The following is a 24,166-nucleotide window of genomic DNA, read 5'->3' on the forward strand; positions in this document are numbered from 1 at the left end:
TCCTAAAAATAATCAAAACATTTCTAAAACCTGCTTTCCAGTAGAATCAAAAGGTTAGGCTGATATTCTGTATTGCATTTTACTGACCTCTAGAGACTTGCTTTCATATTCTTTCATAGCAGTAATACACTGGTGCTTGGTACTGATGTTAGTGCTAACACCAGCTTTAACCATAGTATCTGTACCAGTGGGAGGCTGCAAAGGAAGATAAAGGTAAATTTGAAAGTCTGAAGCAAATGCTTAAGTCCAAACTTTAAATTCCTGTTCTCACAGACACAATTCTTCAACCACTGACCTCTACAGTAACTAGTCCTGTAGGTCTTCTGCTAAACAAGATAGTTTCAAGGGTGCTTAATAATAAATGTACTGCATTTCTGATCTCTCCTCTCCTTACATCAAGGCTATCTAAATAAATCATTGTCAGTAATCGTTATCACAGATATTAAGCCCTTAACCAAGCCATCTAATTATCTACTAAAAAACACTTAAAGGGCACCTGGGTGGCTCAGTCGGTTAAGTGTCTGCCTTTGGCTCAGGTCATGATCTCAGGTTCCTGGGATTGAGCCCCACATTGGGCTCCCTGCTCAGCGGGGTCTGCTTCTCCCTCTCCCTCTGCCCCGCCCTCAATTCGTGCACACGCACTCGCTCTCAAACAAATAAAATCTTTAAAATAAACAAATAAGGGGTGCCTAGGCGGCTCAGGTCATGATCTCAGGTTCCTGTGACTGAGCCCCACACTGGCTCCCTGCTCAGCAGGAACCCTGCTTCTCCCTCTCCCTCTGCCCCTCCCCCCTGCATGCTCCTTCTCTAATAAATAAATAAAATCTTAAAAATTAATAAATAAATGAAATACCCTTAATATTACATGCGTAAGAAAAACTTTATCCAATTTACCCGACATGTACATTTAAATCTGTATTTCTCAGTTCTATCTCCAATCTGCTCTGAAGTGTCTGCTTTATTTTATTTTTTAAATTTTTTGAAGTGTCTGCTTTATAACTTGTTGCATTTAAGAAATATGGAACCTTTTTCCCTATAACTTTATGAGGAAAAAGGCACAATATGTAACTAAAGATTTCTACACCTATTGTCAGTTTTCTCAATCATTTTACTTTCCAAGAGATAACACATAGTATTTTTCACTATCATTTATATTTAATTTTATATTAAATTTAGGGTTCTAAATTCAGTATGTTTTTAATTCTAAACTTCAGTTTTGAGGTGCCTGGGTGGCTCAGTTGGTTAAGTGTCTGACTTTGGCTCTGGTCATGATCTCTGAGTCCTGGGATTGAGCCCCACCATCAGGCTCCCTGCTCAGTGGGGAGCTTGCTTCTCCCTCTCCCTCTGCCCCTTCACTCTGCTTGTTCTCTCTCTCTTGCTCTATCTCAAATAAATAAATCTTAAAAATAAAAATAAAGTTCAGTTTCTAAATTATGACTTCACTACCTTGCCTAAGAAATTCTTCATTTCCTGGACTAAGTTTTAATGAGAAGTTAAGTCAAGACCTATTTGTGCCAGATTTTCTTTAGGTTACACCTCCAGCCTATCCTAAGTATCGCCCAACCAATCACATCAAGTGGTATCTTATATCAAGTAGCATTCCATACGTTTTCATGAACAAATCTTCCACTCTAACCCTCTACAAAGTTCTCTCAAAAGAGCCAAAGAAAACATCAAACTCAATTGCCCATTTTGCCACTGCCATCAACAAAAGTTTCATTTTTCAATGGAACATGGAATACTGATGAGTTATTCCATGTATCTCCTTAAAGGGGTCCTATTCTTTAAGATTACTGATTTTTTTAAATTTAAATTCAATTAACATAGTGTATTATTAGTTTCAGAGGTTGAGTTCAGTGATTCATCACTCTATTATACTCAGTGCTCATTATATCACGTGCCCTCCCTACTGTCCATCACCCAGTTACCCTATCCCCCCACCTCCCTCCCCTCCAGCAACCCTCAGTTTATTTCCTACCATTAAGAGTCTCTTATGGTTTGTCTCCCTCTCTGATTTTGTCTTGAAAGAGGCCCTATTTTCAATAATTTTTTTGTTTGCCCCCTCATTCCTTTATATATATAAGGAATGCTGATCATTCGAGCCAAGTTATAGATGCAGTAAATACAAGTTTGACCCCACACTACCTATTGTAATCAACCTTGTGAATATAAATTTGATTCAGTTGAGCATGATTCAAATACACATAATCAAGATTTATGTTTCATGACTTTTCCTACCTGCTACATAAATATTTACAGATTTTGTTCTTAATACATCTTTCAGGAAGTGAGACTAAACTGTGCATAACTGGAAAAAGGAGAAATTTTACAATTCACCCTGCAAAGAGATATACAAATGGAAGAGTAATATATTCCACAAAGACTGGAAGAAAATACTTACATTAAACTTAATAGTGGTCCCAGTAGGAGCAGCTGTAAAACTACTTGGCCCAAAAAGGGAGCCAGATGTGCTACCAAAAGGATTGGAGGTTGTATTTGTAGTACCAAAAAGTCCCCCACTGCTAGTACTTGTTCCAAAATCTGTACATTAGAAAGAAAAATGAGATGGCAACAGTTAAGAAATTAAGAATCTGTAGGATATTTTGGAATTGGGCTGTGGTGCCATAGCAGCAATACTTTCACATCCTCAAATTTTCTATCGTTCAAATCTCCCTCAACTTTGAAGTGGAACAAAATCTGAATCCCTTTGTCAGCTAAGTGTCTATAAAGTTCTCGTTGGGCAAACTTGGAAGACAAGTGAAAAGAAATAGTACTCTTTCATCATAAATTTTATCTCATTTCTCCTTTCTTGATAAGACTACATGCTGAATGAACTTGTCTTTCTGAAAACATCACAACAGACTTCAAAAGGGGTCACAGTATATTTTATTTACATACATTAATACAAACACCTAAACAAAACCAAAAGTTCAAAACATACAAGTGGTCCTCTTAGGGCAACCAAACAGATTATTATAAAATTTTGCCCAGGGGCACCTGGGTGGCACAGTCGTTAAGCGCCTGCCTTCAGCTCAGGGCGTGATCCCGGCGTTATGGGATCGAGCCCCACATCAGGCTCCTCCGCTAGGAGCCTGCTTCTTCCTCTCCCACTCCCCCTGCTTGTGTTCCCTCTCTTGCTGGCTGTCTCTATCTCTGTTAAGTAAATAAATAAAATCTTAAAAAAATTTTTTTTTGCCCAGTAAAATAATTTAGAAAATAAGTAGGCATGTTGATTATTTTCTAGAATAAATTCTGATTGTTTCACTTTTCCAAAAAGCTGAATTTCAAAAAATTACATAAAAGCAAATTTAACTGTAATCTAAGGAATACATTTTTCAAAGTAAGAGAGATATTACTTCTCAAGAAGTTATACACAGGTTGCAGAAATGTCAGTAAGCAATAAAGTTATCTGCCAATATTTAATAGTAAGTGACATCCTAATTACCAACTTAAGAGGAATCTGATTTCACACTAGCTAAAACTGCTATTTCTTTTCTAAAAACATGTCCTAATATATGGTTTCAAGTAAACAGTCACATCTCTTTTGAATTAGCATGTTATATTGCATTTTACATTGTCATGGTTAAACATTTCAATACCCCACAATGTTTCCTTTGTGAAATATTGACAGATGGCTAACTTATTCATTCTCCTATACTTTTGCACTGGGAATGCAATAACTCACAGGGCACATCTGTTCAACTAGTAGTGGTTACCTGAAAGTATTGTGGGGAGAAGTATCCCCAGGCCACATTTAGACTTAAAGAAAAAGAAACCATCAGTTAAAAACATCTGCTATGGGGGCACCTGGGTGGCTCAGTCGGTTAAGTGTCCGACTCTCAACTTCAGCTCAGTCTTGATCTCAGGGTCGTGAGTTCAAGCCCTGTGTCGGGCTCCACAAGCCCACTTAAATAAAACAACAAAACATCTGCCATGGATAAGGAATGGAAGAGTAACCATGTCACATCTAGTATCTGTTATTCCTGCTTTAGTCTCTTATACCCAATGTGAAACAGAGGCAAGAAGAAGGGGCCCTTGCAGTACAATATGGGTGACTACATGCATTCCTCCTTGAAATTCTCTTGTCTTAACACCTATGACATTACTCTGGCCTAGCTCTTCATCCACTCTCAGGTCATTCTATGTCAGGAGCCTCTTTCTCTGCATATCCCTTCAATACTAGTGCTTCTTAGAGTTCCCAACTTGGAGCAATGTAGCCCCCTTCTTTACAGCCTATTAAACTTTTCAACACATTTTGAAGTGGTTCTCTCCCAAATGTTTTTGCCATCTGGTGGAGAAAGGAGGTAAATGAACACAGGGAAAAGAAGAAGAGAAAGTACATTCAATAAGCAAATCAAATATTAGATGCAAAATCCCATGATGTCCTACTTACTTCCAAAGCCAGTTGGTTTGTTTTGTGCAAAGGCATTGTTTTGGGATGAAAAGAGACTGGTCCCTGTACTTGCGGTTCCAAACAAGCTATTTGATGTTCCTGTTGATGTGCCAAACCCAAAGCCAGTGCTTGTGGAAGTAGCTGGCTGACTAAATGAATTAGTACCAAATAATCCTCCTGGGGAGATGGAGAGGAAAAAAAGTTAAATAGATGAATTGGAACCACTAAATGAAGTCCTATATCAGCTATGAATAAACCAACTATATTCCAAGTAAAACCCCTACCTGGTTTGGTCTGCGAATTTCCAAACAGGCCTCCAGTATTGTTGCTAGAACCAAATGCAGATGTTCCAAATGCTCCTCCACTAGTAGTGCCAAAGCCAGTGTCTGAAAAAGCAAAACCCAGGGTCAAAATAAAATCTAAGTCAGGTGACCCAAAGAAAAGGATTTTAATATTTCTTAACATTCTGTGTTTGAATAGGATCAACAGTCTAATCTGAAAATGATTTTTTCAAAGTTCCATCAGACTACAAATTACAGTTAAAACGTAAGCCAGACATTTTATTCATTGTTCTAGGAGAAAAACAAAGTGAGGAGGTGTGATTTTTCAATAAAATTATAGGTGTCGACGGGTTAAAAAAGAAAAAAAAAAGGAGTGGCAAGGTAACTAATGACTGTGAGCTACAGACAAAAGTAAAGTCATCAAAATTAAAGTGGTAAATTCTCTCTACACATCATATATCCATAGTCACTGGGATGAATGATCCTTATTTAGGGGAGCACATCAGAATGACCTAGGAAGGTTCTTCAGAATACACATGTTCAGGTTCCAACTCCATAGTTCTATGACAGGAAGTATGTTCTTAAAAAACAAAACAAAACACCTCCAAAAGTGACTCTGATGGGCATCTTTGTTAAAAACCAAGGACACAGATGTATAGAGTATTTTAAGAAGAGGTCAGAAGAGGGGTGCCTGGGTGGCTCAGGTCATGATCCCAGGGTTCTGGGATCAAGACCCACATCACATCAGCTCCCTGCTCAGGGGGAGTCTGCTTCTCCCTCTCCTGCCTCTTCCCCTGCCTGCTCATGCTCGTGCTCTTGTTCTCCCTCTCCAATAAATAAATTTTAAAAATCTCTTTAAAAAAAAAAAAAAGAGGTCAGAAGAGAGCTGAAAAAAAATTTCCTCTATTCTTCTTTTTATTATGTATGATTGAGGTTTGGTAGTTATACTTTAAAAAAAACCCCACCAGTTAAGAGAAGTTTCTGGGGATTTGCATTAAAACACTGTTCAAATGTTCCTCTTCCCCTAAAAAGAGCAATAAAAACAAGACTGGAAAAAAGCTGATTGCTGAAGCTGGGAGATAAGTACATGAGGGTACATTCCTTCTACTTTTGCGTAAGTATAAAATTTTTAACCAAAAGTTTAAAAGTGAGTAAGTAAGCATTGCTACAGACAACTAGTGTCATGTACAAACTGAGTGGAAGGGGAAGTGGATTTTAGGAGGACTGGTGGGGACTCTGACATTTTAACAGTTTAGTTTCTGAATGTCACAAATTATTCATAGAGCAAATCTCAGAGCAATTATTCAATAACTGCATTTTTAAAATTGCAATATAAATAGATTATTTCCTGGTCTAAATCATTAACACTGTTAATTTTTTGCTACAAGAATCAATTAATAAAAATATTTCAAGTGAGGGGCGCCTGGGTGGCTCAGTCGTTGGGCATCTGCCTTCGGCTCAGGGTGTGATCCCGGTGTTATGGGATTGAGCCCCACATCAGACTCCTCTGCTATGAGCCTGCCTTCTTCTCCCACTCCCCCTGCTTGTGTTCCCTCTCTCGCTGGCTGTCTCTCTCTGTGTCAAATAAATAAATAAAATCTTTAAAAAAAAATTTTTTTTTCAAGTGGGGGAGGGGCACCTGGCTGGCTCAGTTTGTACAGCATGTGACTCTTGGTCTCAGGGTCATGAGTTCAAGCCCCACATTGGCGGAGAGCCTACTTAATTAAAAAAAAAAAGGAAGAAAAAAGAAAAAAAAGACAAAGACAAAGACAAAGAAGGGGTGCCTGGGTGGCTCAGTCCATTAAGTGTCTGTCTTCGGCTCAGATCATGATCTCAGGATCCTGGGATCGAGGCCCTTGTCCGAGCAGGGAGTCTACTTCTCCCTCTCCCTCTGCCCCCACCCCCGCCCCTCAAATAAATAAATAAAATCTTAAAAAAAAAAAGATTCTCTCTGTCCCTCCCCCTAGCCCCCCAACAGGCTCATGTGCGTGCTCTTAAAAAAGAAAAGAAAAAGTATTTCGAGTATATTCCATGAACGATCAAAAACCATGAAAACTCCAAACTTAATTCTATTTTCTTAGAAAATTCTAACAAGATCTTATCTGGTCATTTATCAAAGAGAATTTGTTATAAGACCACAATATGAATAAAATTCCTATCTAGGGGCGCCTGAGTGGCGCAGTCGTTGAGCGTCTGCCTTCTGCTCAGAGCGTGATCCCGGCGTTCTGGGATCGAGCCCCACATCAGGCTCCTCCGCTAGGAGCCTGCTTCTTCCTCTCCCACTCCCCCTGCTTGTGTTCCCTCTCTCGCTGGCTGCCTCTGTCAAATAAATAAATATAATCTTAAAAAAAAAAATTCCTATCTAAAGCTATCAGAATGATTTGTTTTTTTAAAAAAATTTATTTATTCAAGTATAATTAACACAGTGTTACATTAGTTTCAGAGTTTCATTAGTTTCAGAATCTGTATTTAAGAGTCTGTTTTTTGGTCTCTTTTTTCTTTGTTCATTTGTTTTGTTTCTTAAATTCCACATATGAGTGGAATCATATGGTATTTGTCTTTCTCTGAATTATTTCACTTAGCATTATACCCTCTAGATCCATCCATGCTGCCACAAATGGCAAGATCTCACTCTTCATGATTGAGTAATATTCCACTGTATATATACCACATCTTTACTCATTCATCAGTCTATGGACACTTCGGCTGTTCCCATATCTTGGCTATTGCAAATAATTCTGCAATAAACATAGGGGTGCATGCATTTTTTTGAATTAGCACTTCGGTCTTCTTTGGGTAAATACCCAGTAGTGGAATTACTGGATTGCACAGTAATTCTATTTTTAATTTTCTGAGGAACCTCCACACTGTTTCCCACAGTGGCTGCACCAGTTTGCATTTCCACCAACAGTGGGCAAGGAAGGGTTCCTTTTTCTCTACATCCTCACCAGCACTTGTTATTTCTTGTCTATTTCAGCCATCAGAATGGATTTGTTCTTAATAAGAATAGCTTAAATTTTTCCCCTTCTTTTTTGTTCTTTTATAAAACTTACTCTGCCCAAATGTTGAAGTTGTGCCAAAGCCACCAGTGCCACCCCCAAAGGGTGTTCCAAATGACTTATTAAACATCTTCAAAATGAGTCTTTGCTTCAGAAAGCTGCAAGAAGAAAAAAATTATCACCTTTTAAGGACCACAGAATACAATGTAATTCTTTCAAAAAATGTCATTGTACAAGTTTAGTCCCATCCAAACTATAGCATAATGTTCACTCTCGTTTTCAACAGCCTAAAACTCTATATAATAAAAGACCTTCTAAAATTGAGCTGAATTATTAGTACCATAATTTAAGGTTAAACTTGAGATCCCACCAACAATCATCCCTTTAAAACAATGTTTTCTGACTTATTTTTTTAAGTTCCCTTTTAATGAAGATTTTGGGTCCACTCTGCCAGATCCTGGAGGTTATCCACAATACCCATTAAAAATTACAATGATATTCTGCTATCACAACTATCTGAGAAGTTAAAATTTTTGTCAGGCTTTATTTTCTGTATTTTACATTATAAAAAGTTTTTTTACACTATTTTGGGGGGTATATAAAATGTTGTAATATTAAATGTTCTTTAAACTATGCATGTCCCTCCTCCCATCTCCAAATCCCAGAGATTCTGGTGCCCTGACATTCTCTTTGAGATTACTTCTTAAGACCATTCTTTACGGTCCCCTACTTATCTTTGTTTGGGAACATCACAGAAAATCTTTGGTGAAAATTTCCCACCTCATATGAATGATTCCTCTCCAGTATCCAAACTATGCACTTAATAAGTTGGACTAAAGTGTTCCAACAAGTACAAAAGTTTGGCTTCTGCTCCCCTCCCAGATTTGCATAAAAAACAAGTTAAAGGTAGTCTATTCAAAAGTAAATGCTGTCCCTCTGATATATTTTCCTTAAACTTAAGGTATCTGCTACCACTTACCAGCCAGCAGACAAGAAAATACTGAGTAAACTATGTACTTTTAATATAAAATCTCAGAAAATAGCCAATCATGCTTATCTGGACTTTGTGACAGGTAGAATGATTTTTCTATTATATACACATGATGGAACAGATTTTTTCTTCTAGTAAAATCATACCTCATTCATATAATAGAATTAACACTTACAGGTACTCCCCACATGTTCTGGTGTCCCTTTAATACTTCCAGTTATTCTAATAACCAAAACATTTTGTGCAACATTGGAAAAGATGAAGCTGTCCCTAAATACCTAATGGTTTTACAAAAATCAACATTCTGTCCCCTAGAAAAAATTCCAGCACTTTGTTCATTGTCCCAACATCAGGGAATTTAACAATTCCAAATAAACAAAGCTCACTGAAACCAGTGGTTCAAGACAGCCACATCAGAATTAGCTAGCAAGCTTTTCTAAATAAAAGCCCCCAGGCTCCATTCTAGAAATGAGGACCAAAATGTCCAGGGTTGGGATGTAAACATTTGTATTTTGAAAGGCTCTTCAAGTGACTCTAACGCATTCTCTTCGAACCAGAGGCTGTATTTCATGTAACCATCATTTCTCTTTTAGTCATGACATCTGCTTGAAGTTTCCTGCCTTCTCAATTTAACAGGTGTCACAGTGTGTACAGATTGAGCTTTTACCCTATTAACTGATGACTCTCCTTTCCAGGGAAAATTTCCTTGGAAGTACTTAGCAGAAATCTATACCTCTATGGGTCTATCTATATATTCGTTTTCAACAGTTCATTTGGAATCGACAGTTGTGCTAGGAGTTAGATGTCTAGGCCATTTCATTTTGACCGCAATCTCTTTCATACTGCTATCCTGAGTCACTGCCCCATCACATCCACTTCACTCTGTTGTCTACATTTGTTGACCCACCATCAGCACAGCAAAAACTATGAGTAGTAATAGTTATTAAACTAAATTTGCCAACCATTTTCTTATTCATCCTCACAACCAGCAATCTGTTCATATATCTGACATCTATACAGCAGACATGTAAGGATTCAGAAGCTAAGGAATAGTTTTTTCTGTGACATTCATCTTTATATTGAAGATTTTAGTGTTAATTTAGACACTAGGTTCTACAGACCAAATCCATAGCTCCTAACAATCAAAATTTGCTTTTTAATATTCTTATCCTAACAGGGGCGCCTGGATGGCTCAGTCAATTGAGCATTCAACTTTTTTTTTTTTTAAGATTTTATTTATTTATTCGACAGAGATAGAGACAGCCAGCAAGAGGGAACACCAGCAGGGGGAGTGGGAGAGGAAGAAGCAGGCTCATAGCAGAGGAGCCTGATGTGGGGCTCGACCCCATAACACCGGGATCACGCCCTGAGCCGAAGGCAGACGCTTAACCGCTGTGCCACCCAGGCGCCCCGAGCATTCAACTCTTGATTTCAGCTCAGGTCATGATCTCCTGGGTCGTAAGATCAAGGCCCACGATAGGCTCCCCAGTCAGTGGGGAGTCAGCTTTAGATTCTCTCTCTCTCCCTCTCCCTCTGCTCCTCCCCGTGCTCTCTCTGGGGCACAGACTAAGATACATAAATAAGTCTTTAAAAAAAAAAAAAAAAACCTTATCCCGGAGCACCTGGGTGGCTCAGTTGGTTAAGTGTCTGACTCTTGATTTTGGCTCAAGTCATGATCTCAGGGTTGTGAGATCAAGCCCTCCATCAGGCTCCGTGCTCATCACGGAGTCTGCTTGTCCCTTTCCCTTTGCTCCTCCCCAACTCGTGGTCTCTCCCTCTTTCATTCTCTCTCACTCACTTTCTCAAATAAATAAAATCTTTAAAAAAATTTAAAAAGTTTTAAAATCTTATCCTGGGGCGCCTGGGTGGCACAGCGGTTAAGCGTCTGCCTTCGGCTCAGGGCGTGATCCCGGCGTTCTGGGATCGAGCCCCACGTCGGCTCCTCTGCGGTGAGCCTGCTTCTTCCTCTCCCACTCCCCCTGCTTGTGTTCCCTCTCTCGCTGGCTGTCTCTATCTCTGTTAAATAAATAAATAAAATCTTTAAAAAAATAAAATAAAATAAAATCTTATCCTAACAAAAACGTAACATCACACATATTTCACAAAGGGATTTTAAGTAGTAATAAAATATCCTAGGAAACACTTAACAGTTCATAAGCTCTTAAACATTATCTCAACAATTCTAAAATGATGGTATTATACATCACTACCTGTATTTTAAGGATGAGAAAATAGGATCAAGTGTTTATCAAGTTTCCCAGGGTCAAAGAAGTAATAAGTGGTAGAGCCCCAGTTTAATCTATCTTCTGACTTCCCATGGACACCCTCAATCCTAGGAGGGAACATACTAAGCAACAAACAAGAACACGTTTAGTATTAAGGAAATTCATTTCATCTGTTCCAGACCCAAGAACAAGGGACAATGCCAAGGACCAAGTTCAATTTGGACTCCTGGAAAAAAAGCTTCTCACGCAAGCTCAGCCTATCCTTTTGGGGTTCTGGCCATGATGAGCTTGGCTTAGTCTCAAGGCTGATCATACTGGGATTTAAGTGGTTTTTTTTTTTAAATATTACCATGGAAACAAACCAAGATTTTGGAAACAGCCTCATGATTTTTATCATAATTCCTAGAAATTAAAGAATGGCTAATACAGTTAATCCTTTGCCCTTCAAACAGATCATTTTCTTGACTATGCTATGAAATGTCAGTGACTCAATGAAAAATGCCCCATTCTCTACACTTTCCCCTTCTAACCCTACTAATTCATTCTTCAAAACCTAGTTCAAGGGGTGCCTGGATGGTTCAGTCAGTTGAGCATCTCTCTTGATTTTGGTTCCGCTCCTAATCTCAGGGTCATGAAATCGAGCACTGCCTCGGGCTCCACACTCAGTGCAGAGTCTGACTGAGATTCTTTCCCTCTCCCTCTGCTCCTTCCTGCTCATTTGTGCACGTGTGTTCTCTGTCAAATAAAATCTTAAAAAAAAAAACAAAAAAACAAAAACCTAGCTTAAGCTCAAATGTCATCCCTTCCATAAGCTTTCATAACTCTCTCTAGCAATTAGTCAGTCATTCCTCTAAGCTTACATAGCACATGATGACTTGTTTATAAGTAATCATCTTGACTCTGATTTTTTATGGTGGACACTGTGATAATACCAACTACACAAATCTACCTTTAAGAGAGAAGGATTTGTAGTCCCAGCTGCTGAAAAGTACTACCAAAAGATAACCCTCAGCTGTTGATCCTCTTCAGAACTGCCTTCACCGAAGAGGTGCCTTACCCAGTGTCATATCCCCTTCCTAGGATAGCCCATATGCAAAATCAGGCCCCTTCACTCCTTCCTACTTAAACTAATTCTAAAGGCTGTTCCCAGCTTCACATTCTCCATGGGATTGGCTGAGCCCTTCCTTAAGATAATATCAGAACTCAATTTCTCCCTCAGCCCATTCCTCTTCTCTCCCAAGGTGGTGATCCCAAAGCACTCTGTAATAAGACTCATGCAAAACTATCTCTAATTCAGAGTCTGCTTCCCAAGGCACTCAACCTTTGAAACCTCCAACCCTCCGCAATACACAATGAACTTCTCCAGGATAGAGACAGTATCATTTGTTTACGATCCCAGAAACTAATAAAGGGCCTGAAACATATACAGTTGACCTTTAAACAATGCAGCAGGTATTAGAACTTCTGGTGCCCCCAAAACTTAAGTACCTAATAATCCACTGTTGACTAGAAACCTTACCAATAACATAAACAGCTGATTAACACATATTTTGTATGTTACGTACATTATGTACTGCATTATTACAGTAAAGTGAGCTACAGAAATGTTATTAAGAAGGTCATAAAGATGGGGCGCCTGGGTGGCTTAGTCGTTAAGCGTCTGCCTTTGGCTCAGGGCATGATCCCAGTGTTCTGGGATCGAGCCCCACATCAGGCTTCTCCACTGAAAGCCTGCTTCTTCCTCTCCCACTCCCCCTGCTTGTGTTCCCTCTCTCGCTGGCTGTCTCTATCTCTGTCAAATAAATAAATAAATAAAATCTTTAAAAAAAAAAAAAAAGGAGGTCATAAAGAAGAGAAAATACATTTATTCTACTGTATCATATTTATTAAAACAATTCCACATGTAAGTGGACATGTGCAGTTCAAACCCTTGTTGGTCAAGTGTATTCATTTTCTAAACTAATGACAATAACCACTAATGTGTTTTTTAAACAAAGGCTGTATGATCAAGTTATTATAAAAGTAACTTCAGGGGCGCCTGGGTGGCTCAGTCGTTAAGCGTCTATCTTCCGCTCAGGGCGTGATCCCGGGGTTCTGGGATCGAGCCCGCATCGGGCTTCCCTGCTCCACTGGGAGCCTGCTTCTTCCTCTCCCACTCCCCCTGCTTGTGTTCCCTCTCTCGCTGGCTATCTCTCTGTCAAATAAATAAATAAAATCTTAAAAAAAAAAAAGTAACTTCTAACATAAATCAAGTGTGATGAAATCTCAGAACAAAAGGAAACCATGTAAGGGGAGGTTCTTGGTAGAATCTGTCATTTAATTAAGAGGTTGTAAAAAGAAAGAGATCACAAAATAGCTGGATAGAAGCAGCAAACAGTTGCTTGGTCTGTTATATATATGGTATATTTCACATATATATTTATGCATGTATGTAGAAATGTTTATGTATGTGTATATATTATCACAAACTAGCTGATAACACTTAAAACAGGGCTATGTCACAAAAACAGATTTTTGGGCCTCTCATAAAAAACCTAATGATTAAGCCAACTAGGGACTGTAATCATTCAGTAATAGTCTGGAGTTTAGTAGCAACTGTTCCCCGCCCCCCTGCCCTTTGGTAAAATGTAATCTCCAATGTGCCACAATACCCACCCAGCATCACTCATTTCCATCAGCTGCCTGGCCCCAACAGATTTTGAGTTTGTACCTTCTGATATAATCAGAGCTAGGATCCACATGTTTAAAACTGGAAGAGCAGTAAGTGCCAGGAAGCACAACAGGAAGTCAAAATTAGGTCAGAATGTTAGCGGGAAATATGACGAAAAATTTGTGGGGATTTAGAATGTGAACTGGTCCTTGGAAGACTAGAAAGACAAGAGAGTAAATGACCACCAGGATAAATAAGGTACACAGGTAAGAATGGGTATTTGTGTACCTACCCTATCTGGCCTTGTATTTTACCACCAAAACCCAGCTTCCCTCATATGATAAGTATATAACAAATGTACTTACCAGTTCATTAGGTAGATATCATTAACCTTAAATTATCCAACTAAAGAAGTAAACCAGAGCACTCTGCTACTTATGTACCCAGGATATGGTATCAAGAATAGGACACCACCAGAACATTTGGACAAAGTTACCCTAGAGAGTTATTTCAAGTAAAAGATGTTTAATGAAAAAAAGCAAATTGCAAAAAGATACATTTGGCAGATTATCTAAAATAGAAAAGACAATACACTCTTATTTACGGATATGTATATACATAGTAAGAGTAAAGAGGGAGACTAGAAAAAATACATGAAAGTGGTTGCCTCTGGAGAAAGGAAGGTAAATGATATATGGGACAAAGAATTCAGAGGACCCAAACTTTTCCATCATGTTTATTTCTTCTATTACCAGCAACAAAACAACAAAAAAGATCTAGAGGATGCAGAGAATCTGGACTAACTCTATTCTTCCATTAAAAAAAAAAAAAAAAAAAGTAGGGGTGCCTGGCTAGCTCAGTTGGTAGAGCGTGTGACTCTTGATTTTGGCTCAGGTCATGACCTTCGGGTTGAGAGACTGGGCCTGCGTCGGGCTCTGTGTTGGGCCTGCTCAAGATTCTCTCTCCCTCTGCCCCTTCCCCACTCACGCTAGCAATCTCTCCCTCTCTCTTAAAAAAAAAAAAAAAAAAAAAAAGAGGGGGGAAATAATCCTAGAGATTGCTAAGTGTGGAACTTCTAAATCCATTCAAGTTCAAAGGCATATCATACATTCAAGTATTTATCTTTTTAAATATATTAACCTGGCCCAAACCGAAATACTAGCTAACATTTGAATTCTTACTACATCCCAGGCACTAGCCTAAGTATATTTTACAAATTATCTCATATAAACCTCCCAAGAATCCAAAGAGGTAGGTATTTTGATCCCTATTTTACAAATGGTGAAATTGAGCATGATCACAAAGCTACTTTTGACTATTAGCTGTGCATATAGAGCCTAGAGCTCCTAGAGAAAGAACACTGACTAAACTAAAGGGAAAAATGACTTTGCATTCACTATAAATAAGGAAGCTATAAAACCAAAACTTGGCAGTATTAATCCAGCACTATCAGGGAGGGGAAAGACACTTCTCTGGCAAACAGGACAGTTCTAATCATCAGAAAGGTAACTGCTCACTCTTAAGGGATGACAATCTATGTGTCCTAGATGAACTTTCCTGCAAAGATTAACCACTTTCTTTATGGACGGATGTACTTATACTCACTGCAATTTTTTTTTTTTTGGTAAGACATATTTAGAAAGAAAAAATTAAAACAAAATATCCTATACAGAAAGAGACAATGCCCTTAAATAATTTACTTTGTTCTTTGTGCTGATCTTCTTTTTAAGTAGGCTCCACACCCAGCATGGAGCCCAATATGGCTTAAACTCACCACCCTGAGGTCAAGACCTAAACTGAGATCATATCCAAGAGTCAGGTGCTTAACCCACTGAGTCACCCAGGTGCCCCTGCGCATGATCTTCTAATTAGTAATTCAGACTGTCAGATACAAGAGGGGCCACCTGGGTGGCTCAGTCAGTTGAGTGAGTACCTGACTTTGGCTCGGGCCATGAGGGCCATGATCTTGGGATCCTGGGATGGAGCCCTGCAACCGAATTCCAGCTCACCAGGGAGTCTGCTTTTCCCTCTCCCTTTGCCCCTCCCCCTACCTTGCACAATCTCACTCTCTCAAATGGATAAAATCTTAAAACAAAAACAAAAAAAGGTCAGATACAAGAAAGAGGTAGCCTTAATAACAAACATCAGTAGTCCAGTATTCCCCCACTATCCCAAATGAAGCTTAATAAACTGATATACTTCCAACTTTTGTGCACTTTGTGAACTCTGGGAACGATGACAAACCTTAGTTTTCTTCCAGAAAAGTAGTGGACAGACACTGAAACATGGTAACAACCCAGCAATTGCCAACTTTAAGGGCTATCTGAATGACTAAGCAAGCTTGCTGCTCTCTGACAACAGAAAGTTACTTAAGCAGGAAGTAATTTTTCCTCTCCACTTCACTGTGTTCCTTTGTATCAAACTCAGTAAAGAGCAAAAACAATAAATAATTGTTAGATGAATGAACTAGTACTTCACAGTTTACAAAGTACTTTTTCATATCCTCTCATCTAATCTTCGCAAAAATACTAGAATAGGCAGGAATTATCATCCACAGTTAAACCAAATGGAAAAATAACTGCTGATTTTTCCCTTGAATAGAAGAGGGATGGAAGAGTTAGGTAGAATTCCAAGAAATTAGCTTAGTCTTAATCACCTAATATCACATCCCAGCAAAACCACCCACTATCCTCTTGTTTTACTGTATCCTTCCTATGATCAATCCCAGATCAAGCCATTCGCTTTGTTAGAACATTCGCTTTTCTCTCTAAAAACTATGTCCCTTTTTCTTTTGTTTAAAGAGTTTTTATTAATTTGACAGAAAGAGTGAGAGAGCACAAGCAGGGAGAGCAGCAGAGGGAGAAGGAGAAGCAGGCTCCCTGCTAAGCTGGGATACCCAGGTGCCCCTCACTTTTTCTTTCTAAAAACTGCTATTCAGGGGCACCTGGCTGGCTCATTGGTGGAGTGTGTGACTCTTACATCTTGGAGTTTTAAGTCTGAGCTCCAAGGTGGGTGTAGCAATTACATAAAAAAATAAAATCTTGGGGCACCTGGATGGCTCACTCAGTTAAGTGTCTGCCTTTGGCTCACGGCATGACCCTAGGGTCCTGGGATCAAGCCATGCATCGGGCTCCCTACTTCTCCCTGTCAAATAAATAAATGAAATCTTAAAAAATATATATTTTATTTATTATTTTTTAAAGATTTTATTTATTTATTTATTTGAGAGAGGGGGAGATAACAAGAGAGCATGAGCAGGAGGAGAGGGAGAAGCAGGTTCCCTGTGAGCAGGGAGCCTGACGTGGGGCTCAATCCCAGGACCCTGGAATCACAACCTGAGTTGAAGGCAGACGCTTAACTGACTGAACCACGCAGAGGCCCCAATAGTAAATAAAATCTTTAAAAAAAGAAAAAAAAATTGCTGAGGCGCCTGGCTGGGTCAGTGGGTAGAACATGCGACTCTTGATCTCGGGGTTGGGAGTTCGAGCCCTGCAGTGGATGTAGAGATTACTTAAAATAAAAAAATAAATAAACATAAAAAATAAAAATTGCTGTTCAAGCCTCACCTATTCCACAGTCTCAGATTAGACCCTTCAGACTTTTATCAGTATAAAAACACATCCCCATCCCCTCCCCCTTTCCAAACCTGATTATGTAAACTAATGCCTCCCAGCTGCTTTTAGTTATGCAATATATTTGTTGTCATACCTGCCACTTGAGTGTATGAGCTGTTTGCTGCTCTAGTAAAAAGCATCTGGATTTTGCTCGATTTCTTCTATTAGGGTGTAAATTAATTTAAAATAATCTATATTATCTAATAGAGCTCCTTTCCTCACAGTGCTGAGTAGCATTTTCATCCCCTTAACATAACCTTCATTTGACAAACAGAAGTAGTGAAAAGAGTACATCAGCTTTGGAGTAAGACAAATCTGTATTTAAAACTCTCCACTGCTTACTATCTTTGCAATTCTCTGTAAATCTAAAATTAACTCAAAATAAAAAGTTAAAAAAGGAATTCAAAAAACCCTGCCATTTGCTACTGTGTAACTGTACTTGTCATGATATTCAACCTCTTGGACCTCTATGTCTACAACTGAATAGGGATTATCCACCCTTCACGGAAGGACCAAGATGTCTCAAACTACAGCTCCTCAAAAGCAGGTTGGTTTGTTTGTTTTTAAAGATTTTTAATTTTTTAAAGTAATCTCTACACCCAAAAGGTTTTTGTTTACCTTTTCAACAAATATTTTTAAAATATTTTTAGTCTGAAAAACGTAAATTAATTTCCCCTCGCTCTAAGCCTTGACGGCTCAATTCCTAGCTTGAATACCATACATAAAATGATTTCCCAATACTTCAGTGTCCTCTACTGGACATTTAATACAACCATAAAATACCACTGTAAACAACAAAAACAAACACACTCCACACACCACTGAGGTCACTCAGATCATTCATACTCTCTTCCACTATCTCACATCCCTAGTCTCATTCCCAACAAGTCACTTTTAATCTACAAATCCATTCACCTACTTCCTAAGAAGCTTAATTCACCAAGAAAGGTTAGGTGTATAATACCAGAAGTCTCTATGTCAAAGGAGCATGTGGAAATAAATAAGGTATGAAGTGATGAGTGAGTGCAACACGCATTCATGGAGAATCAACCGTTTCCTTCCTGAACAAGAGTCCTAATTCAGTCAATTCTTTCTTCCCTTGATTAGTGGTTTTCAAATATTTTTAGCTATGGAACCCAATACATAAAACAGACCTAAGCAGAAGCTGCTCTGGCTGAAGTAAAGAGAAATACGTGCAGCGGAGTGCTTTCAAAGAAGCTTAGGGCTGCAGGAACCAATGTGAATAATCGCTGTCCTTCCTAGATTAGTGATTCTGAAAGTGAGGTCTGAAGGCCCCTAAAAGTCCTTGGGACCTCTTCCAGGGTATCCATGAAGTCAAAACTATTTTCATAACAATACTAAGACATTATTTACCTTTTTTTTTTTTATAAACTGTACTAACCTCAGCACTGGCGTGCAAAAGCAATGGTGTATAAAACTGCTGGAGCCTGAGCATGAATCAGGACAATGACCCAAACTATACAACAGTCACTGAATTCTTCACTGCAACACAGCACACACAAAAAATACACTTTCACTTGAATGCCTTTGATGAAGCTGTAAAAATTACCAATTGTATTAATTCTTGACGTTTCAGTACACCCTTTTTTTAATATTCTGTGATTCGTCTTTGAGATGAAATGGGAAATACTCAAGAGCACATCTGTATATGGAAATACAAGGGCTACCTCAAAGAAAAATACTCTGTGACTACCTGAGTAGAAAGCTGAACCAGCTAATTTTTCATGGAACACCATTTTTACTTCAGAGAATAAATGACAAATGATGGTTATTCAGATTGAAATGAAAATTAGAATTGTGTCTGCCACTATGAGCTCATTCTTAAAAGACTTATCTGATGAGATGGGTGGAAATGTTAACAACTGTATAATTAAATTTGTCAACATTTGGAAGAGCTACATAACCCAGTGAACCAATGATTTCTAAATGACCAGTGCATGATGTCATAAGATCATGCATGAGTAAATATCCATTCAAAGTGCAAGACAAACCAATGAATTTTAACGTAACACTGTACAAATAATGAATTTTAACGTAACAATGTACAAAGTTCAATAATACGGCTTCAGGGCACCTGGGTGGCTCATTCAGTTAGTGTCTGCTTCAGCTCAGGTCATGATCCCAGAGTCCTGGGATCCAGTTCCGTATCCAGCTCCCTGATCATTAGGAGATCTGCTTCTCTCTCTACCCCTCCATCCCTCAAGCTCTGTGCATGTGCCCGAGTGCTCGCCCTCTCTCAAATAAATAAAATCTTAAAAAATAATAATAATAATATGGCTTCAGATTCCATATCGCAACAAATCTTTAGAAACGTGTTGTGTCAAAGGAGAATACCTATCATTATCTGAAAAGGTTATTAAAACATTCCTCTTTTCCATCTACTGATCTGTAAGAGGCTGGGATTTTCTTCACGTACTTCAACGAAAACAACTGATCAACTGTGAATGCAAAAGATCTGCAAATCCAGTGATCTACTATGCCAGACATCAAAGAGATTTACAAACGTGTAAAACGCCACCACCCGTCACTAAATTCTTTAGTAATTTTTCATAAAATTGTTACATTAACAAATGAGTTTATTATTTTTAAGTCAATATAACTTTTAAAACTTTAATTTCTAGTATAGTAAATATGAGTAGATATAACCCACGTTAACAAAAGCTGCCTGGAATCTTCAGTAATTTTTGAAAGTACAAAGGAGTCCAAAGACCTCAAATTTTGAAAACTGCTATACTAGACTTGCTATAGCCTCCCTCTAATTCGTCTGCCAGACTCCAGTTTCACATCTTCCAAATTACCCCACTACGCACCAGCTTACACTCACTTTTAGTATCAGACTTAGATAATTAGAGCTATATTTTAATAACTTTTATTTCTCTACTACAAACCTGCAATCACGCTGAATTAAGTACAAACTCTTCAATATGACAATTCTCAGTGTCAGTACAATGGGACAAGACTTCCGATCAATGCATGTAACTCTATCAGTGAAATGGAAAGATAATGGAATCCCACGGCACCACATTTAATTACATCAATTCAACTACAAGCTCTTTTTGCCCTCTTCCACAAAAAGAGAAATAGATATTGCTTTATTTTCCTAATGGCCTATCCCCTTTCAAACAAGACCTTGATTTCTATCCTAGAGAAAGGGATGCTACCACAGAAATATAGAGACTCTAGGACTCTTAGCTTTTCAGCTTCCTGATACCAGATTTTGACAACTTAAAGGGTTTTTCAAGGACACTTTTTTTTTTAAGATTTTATTTATTTATGTGACAGAGAGACAGCCAGCAAGAGAGGGAACACAAGCAGGGGGAGTGGGAGAGGAAGAAGCAGGCTCCCAGTTGGAGGAGCCCGATGTGGGACTCGATCCCGAAACGCGGGGATCACGCCCTGAGCCTAAGGCAGACGCTTAACGACTGCGCTACCCAGGCGCCTCTTTCAAAGACACTTTTAACAAGGTGCAATTAACAGGGGCACGTGGGTGGCTCAGTCGGTTAGGCGGCTGCCTTTGGCTTGGGTCCTGATCTCAGGGTCCCGGGATCGAGCCCCAGGGCCTCACATCGGGCTCCTTGCTCAGCAGAGAGCCTGATTTTCTCTCTGCCTGCTGCTCCCCCTGCCTGTGCTTGCTCTCCCCCTCCTTCTCTGTCAAATAAATAAATTAATTAAATCTTAAAAAAAAAGATGCAATTTATTAGCTGACTTTATAAGCATACACCAGGAAAGATAAAGGTATGATTTTATTGAAATATTGGTAATGATTTCTCAAAAGCAGTGATCTCTTTATCAGGGCAATTCTGCCTCCCAGTGGACATGTGACGATGTTTGGAGACCTTCCTAATCGTTACAACTTGGGGAGGAGGTGTTATGAATATCTAATAGGTAGATGTGGGGAACTCTGAACACCCTACAATACAAAACTTTGCTCCCAGACAAAAAGAATTATCTGGCCCAAAACATAAGCAGTACAAAGGCCGAAAAATCTTCTCTAGAGACTTGCTACGTCAAATACTCAGGTTCAGTTCCAAACCCAAAGAAATGCACCAAATTGTCAAGAAACGCTGTTTGCACACCTTACCTCTACCACTTATATTGTTAAATCTCCAAAAATTTCTCAGTCCCTTAACCTTTCGACAAATTGCAAAATTACAGATGTGCACTCTGTTAGAAATCAAACATCACAACTACTATCCCCTACTTCCTAGGTTAATTGCCGCAATAAAAATATCACAATAAAATAATATACCCAATTTCTTCCAGGCCGTGAATTTGGTTCCGTAAAAGTTCTATTTGCTCTTAGCTATCTAGGAGCTAGTAGATACAAATAAAGTCAGGTACCAAACTACCATGTAATGTATGAACGGTACAAGTCCTCTTATCTAGCCGCCATATTTCAGGAGCACACATACACCCAGTCTCTTAATAGACTATTTTTAGGTTTAGCGGTTCCATATTTGTTTATTCCTTCAAATAAACACTGAATGCCTACTATGTGCCAAGCAACCCGAATACAAAGATAAGACAGGGGCGCCTGGTTGGCTCAGTCAGTTAAGCATCCAACTCTTGATTTCGGCTCAGGTAATCATCTCAGGGTTTTGGGATTGAGCCCCACAAGGCTCTGCACCAGTGGGGAGTCTGCTTGGACTCTCTCTCTCACCCTCCCTCCTTCCCTCTCTCCAAAATAAAAAAATACATCTTTAAAAAAAAAAAAGATAAGACAAATATATTTTACCACAGTCTAATAAGATAAACAGCTAAAATACAAAATGATTTGTGCTATAAATAGAAGTATCAAATAAGTGTTATGGAAGCTTGCAGGAGACAGAATGCCAGGAAAGGCTTCCCAGAAGAGGGTGATGCTTGAACTGAGAAAATGTCACAGAAAATATACTCTGTTCACATCTCTGTGTTTAGACTACTGTACTCTTCTGCTCTTACACACTAGTTTTCAGGTTTTGCTTTGTCATCTAAACAAGAACAAAGTGACCATCTGACCAGTGTGAACAGACCAAAGTCGCAACTTTTACTTCAACTCCCTCAAATCTTTATGAAGAGTGAAATAATAATTCTATCAAAGTATTTCCCAGTTCCTCCAATTTGTCCAAGTTCTGGTTTTGTTTTTCAAATATCCTAACCTCTTCCACCAAGTAAACATATCATGTCACCCAGTTAACAAGCACTTCTTTCTGAATTTATAAGACTGTCACAAGGAATGATCACTCTCTTTTCTTTCTTCCCGTTAGTTTCTTCTTCCAAACAGTTTCATTTTCTCACCTTATCCTAGTACAATACTTTGAATTCTGTACCAAAGGAGCCAGAAGTTTCAAGGTACAAGAACCACAAAATTACCCATGCCTATCTTTCTAAGTCTTGTCTGTATTTCCTGCTTTCTATTCCAATACAGTTATGAGTCATTAATTGGATTATTTCTTCTGAGTCCCCCAGCAGCTGACACAAATAAAAATTTCAGATTTGGAATTGGAAATTAGCCAGACATGTAGTCTTATCGATTCGTTTCCAATACATTTACACCACTGACATTTTTTAACCAACTTTTTAATTCTCATGGTTTAGGTTAGGGTATCGCAAATGAAGCTTCTGCCTTACACAAACAGAGGTGGTAGCAACCAGATCGGAAAGACTGCTTCTAACTACCGAATGCCCCCCCGCGACCCCCAAAGGGAACTTTCAATAATGGGAGGCTGGAACACCCAGGGAGAATGATACAGAAGAAAAATTTCTAGACTGAGTCAGATCGGGTACTGGCTAAACCTGTCCCTTCTCTGGACCTCAGTTTCTCCATCTATAAAACTTGCACGTGATGGACGGTAAGGGGATTGGCTTAACCTTATTCTAAGGTCTCTAAGGCTATAATAATCCAGAAATCTCGTCTTTCTCCTCATCTAGTTTTACATGGAACGCGTGAGAGGACAGAAAATAACCTTTTACAACACTAAACCGACCTTAATTCTCAGATATTATTTTAAAAAGCTAACAAACTCCCGAGCCACCCACCCTCAACCTCGGGCTGCAAATTTCCCCCATGGAGACGCCAAAGGCAAATTAAAGCCCATCCAGCACGACGGTCAAGGAAGTGCTGGGGAGACCCTCTTCAGAGTCCTAAGACGCTGCCCCCGCAAAGGGCCCGCCCACCTAATCACCGCCGGGCAAATGAATGAGTACCACCAGATACATGGACGCTCCCTCCGCGTAGGCTGCAACGGGAGACCCCGGGGCCCAGACTCCACCGATCTCCATTCCCTCCCAGCGCCCGAAGAGCCCGGCCTCGGGGCCGCAGGTTGGCGGGCCCCGCCCCCTCCCTCAAGGCAGAAGGTGCGCGCCGGGGCGCGAGACTTCCGCGCGGAGGGCCTGGGACGCCCCGCGCACCCGCCCGCCCTGCGGGGAGGAGGAGCCTGTTGGTCCGGGGCCGCCACCGCCCGGGTTCCCGACTTACCGCCGTGCGGCGGTGGAAGGGAAGTGTCAGGAGTGAAGGCCTAGGCTCGTCCGCCACCCGCCGCTCAGAGAGCAGCGCGCGGCCGCCACGAAACCGTCGCCGCCGCTACCACCACCGCCACCGACCGCCGCTTCGGGCGCAGCGCGCAGAGGGCCCGACTGCGTCACACGCCGCCCGCCGTCAGAGGCTCGCTCCGGGCGCTCCGCCCTCGCTGTCTGCACATTGGCAGACACCACCGCCACTCTAAGCCCGCCCTGTTAGTCATTGGGCAAGGAGTCTTTTGAAAGCGAACGTGAGGGCGGTTTTTGGGAGAAGGGGAGAGGGGGAAGAGGAGGGACCTGAGGAGTTACGGAGAGGAAAGGGGAAGGGCGGTGGGAGGGACATGGGGGTTCCGCCCCTCTCTGCCGCGATTGGCTGGGGGAGAGTCGTGATGTCATACAGGGCCCCCTCGAAGTGGGCTTGTGAGTGGCTGCATTGGGGTTCACTGGGCGGGGTGTGGGAGAAGGGTGGTGACGCTATACCGAGGCTCCGCCCC

General features: G+C 40.0%; 1 protein-coding gene across 6 annotated transcripts in view; it reads right to left on the bottom strand.

Annotated features, from left to right (window-relative positions):
• Positions 1 to 23,874, bottom strand: part of NUP98 (nucleoporin 98 and 96 precursor) — a 117,321-nt gene extending 93,447 nt beyond the window's left edge. For 2 of the 6 annotated variants that reach the window (XM_034666439.1, XM_034666438.1), the window contains exons 1-6: positions 23,632 to 23,873; positions 7,728 to 7,831; positions 4,678 to 4,779; positions 4,394 to 4,570; positions 2,402 to 2,541; positions 88 to 195 (exon numbers count right to left, since the gene is read on the bottom strand). In XM_034666439.1, the coding sequence (XP_034522330.1) occupies positions 88 to 195; positions 2,402 to 2,541; positions 4,394 to 4,570; positions 4,678 to 4,779; positions 7,728 to 7,803 (603 nt within the window). In that variant the 5' untranslated portion in view covers positions 7,804 to 7,831; positions 23,632 to 23,873. Of the gene's footprint in view, positions 1 to 87; positions 196 to 2,401; positions 2,542 to 4,393; positions 4,571 to 4,677; positions 4,780 to 7,727; positions 7,832 to 23,631 lie in introns of all 6 variants that reach the window. The other 4 variants (XM_011235754.3, XM_011235753.3, XM_011235755.3 and 1 more) reach the window with 3 other exon arrangements.
• Between the last annotated feature and the right edge of the window lie 292 nt (positions 23,875 to 24,166).

Source organism: Ailuropoda melanoleuca, chromosome 8 (assembly GCF_002007445.2).
Source record: "Ailuropoda melanoleuca isolate Jingjing chromosome 8, ASM200744v2, whole genome shotgun sequence".
In the NCBI taxonomy this organism is placed as follows: Eukaryota; Metazoa; Chordata; class Mammalia; order Carnivora; family Ursidae; genus Ailuropoda; species Ailuropoda melanoleuca.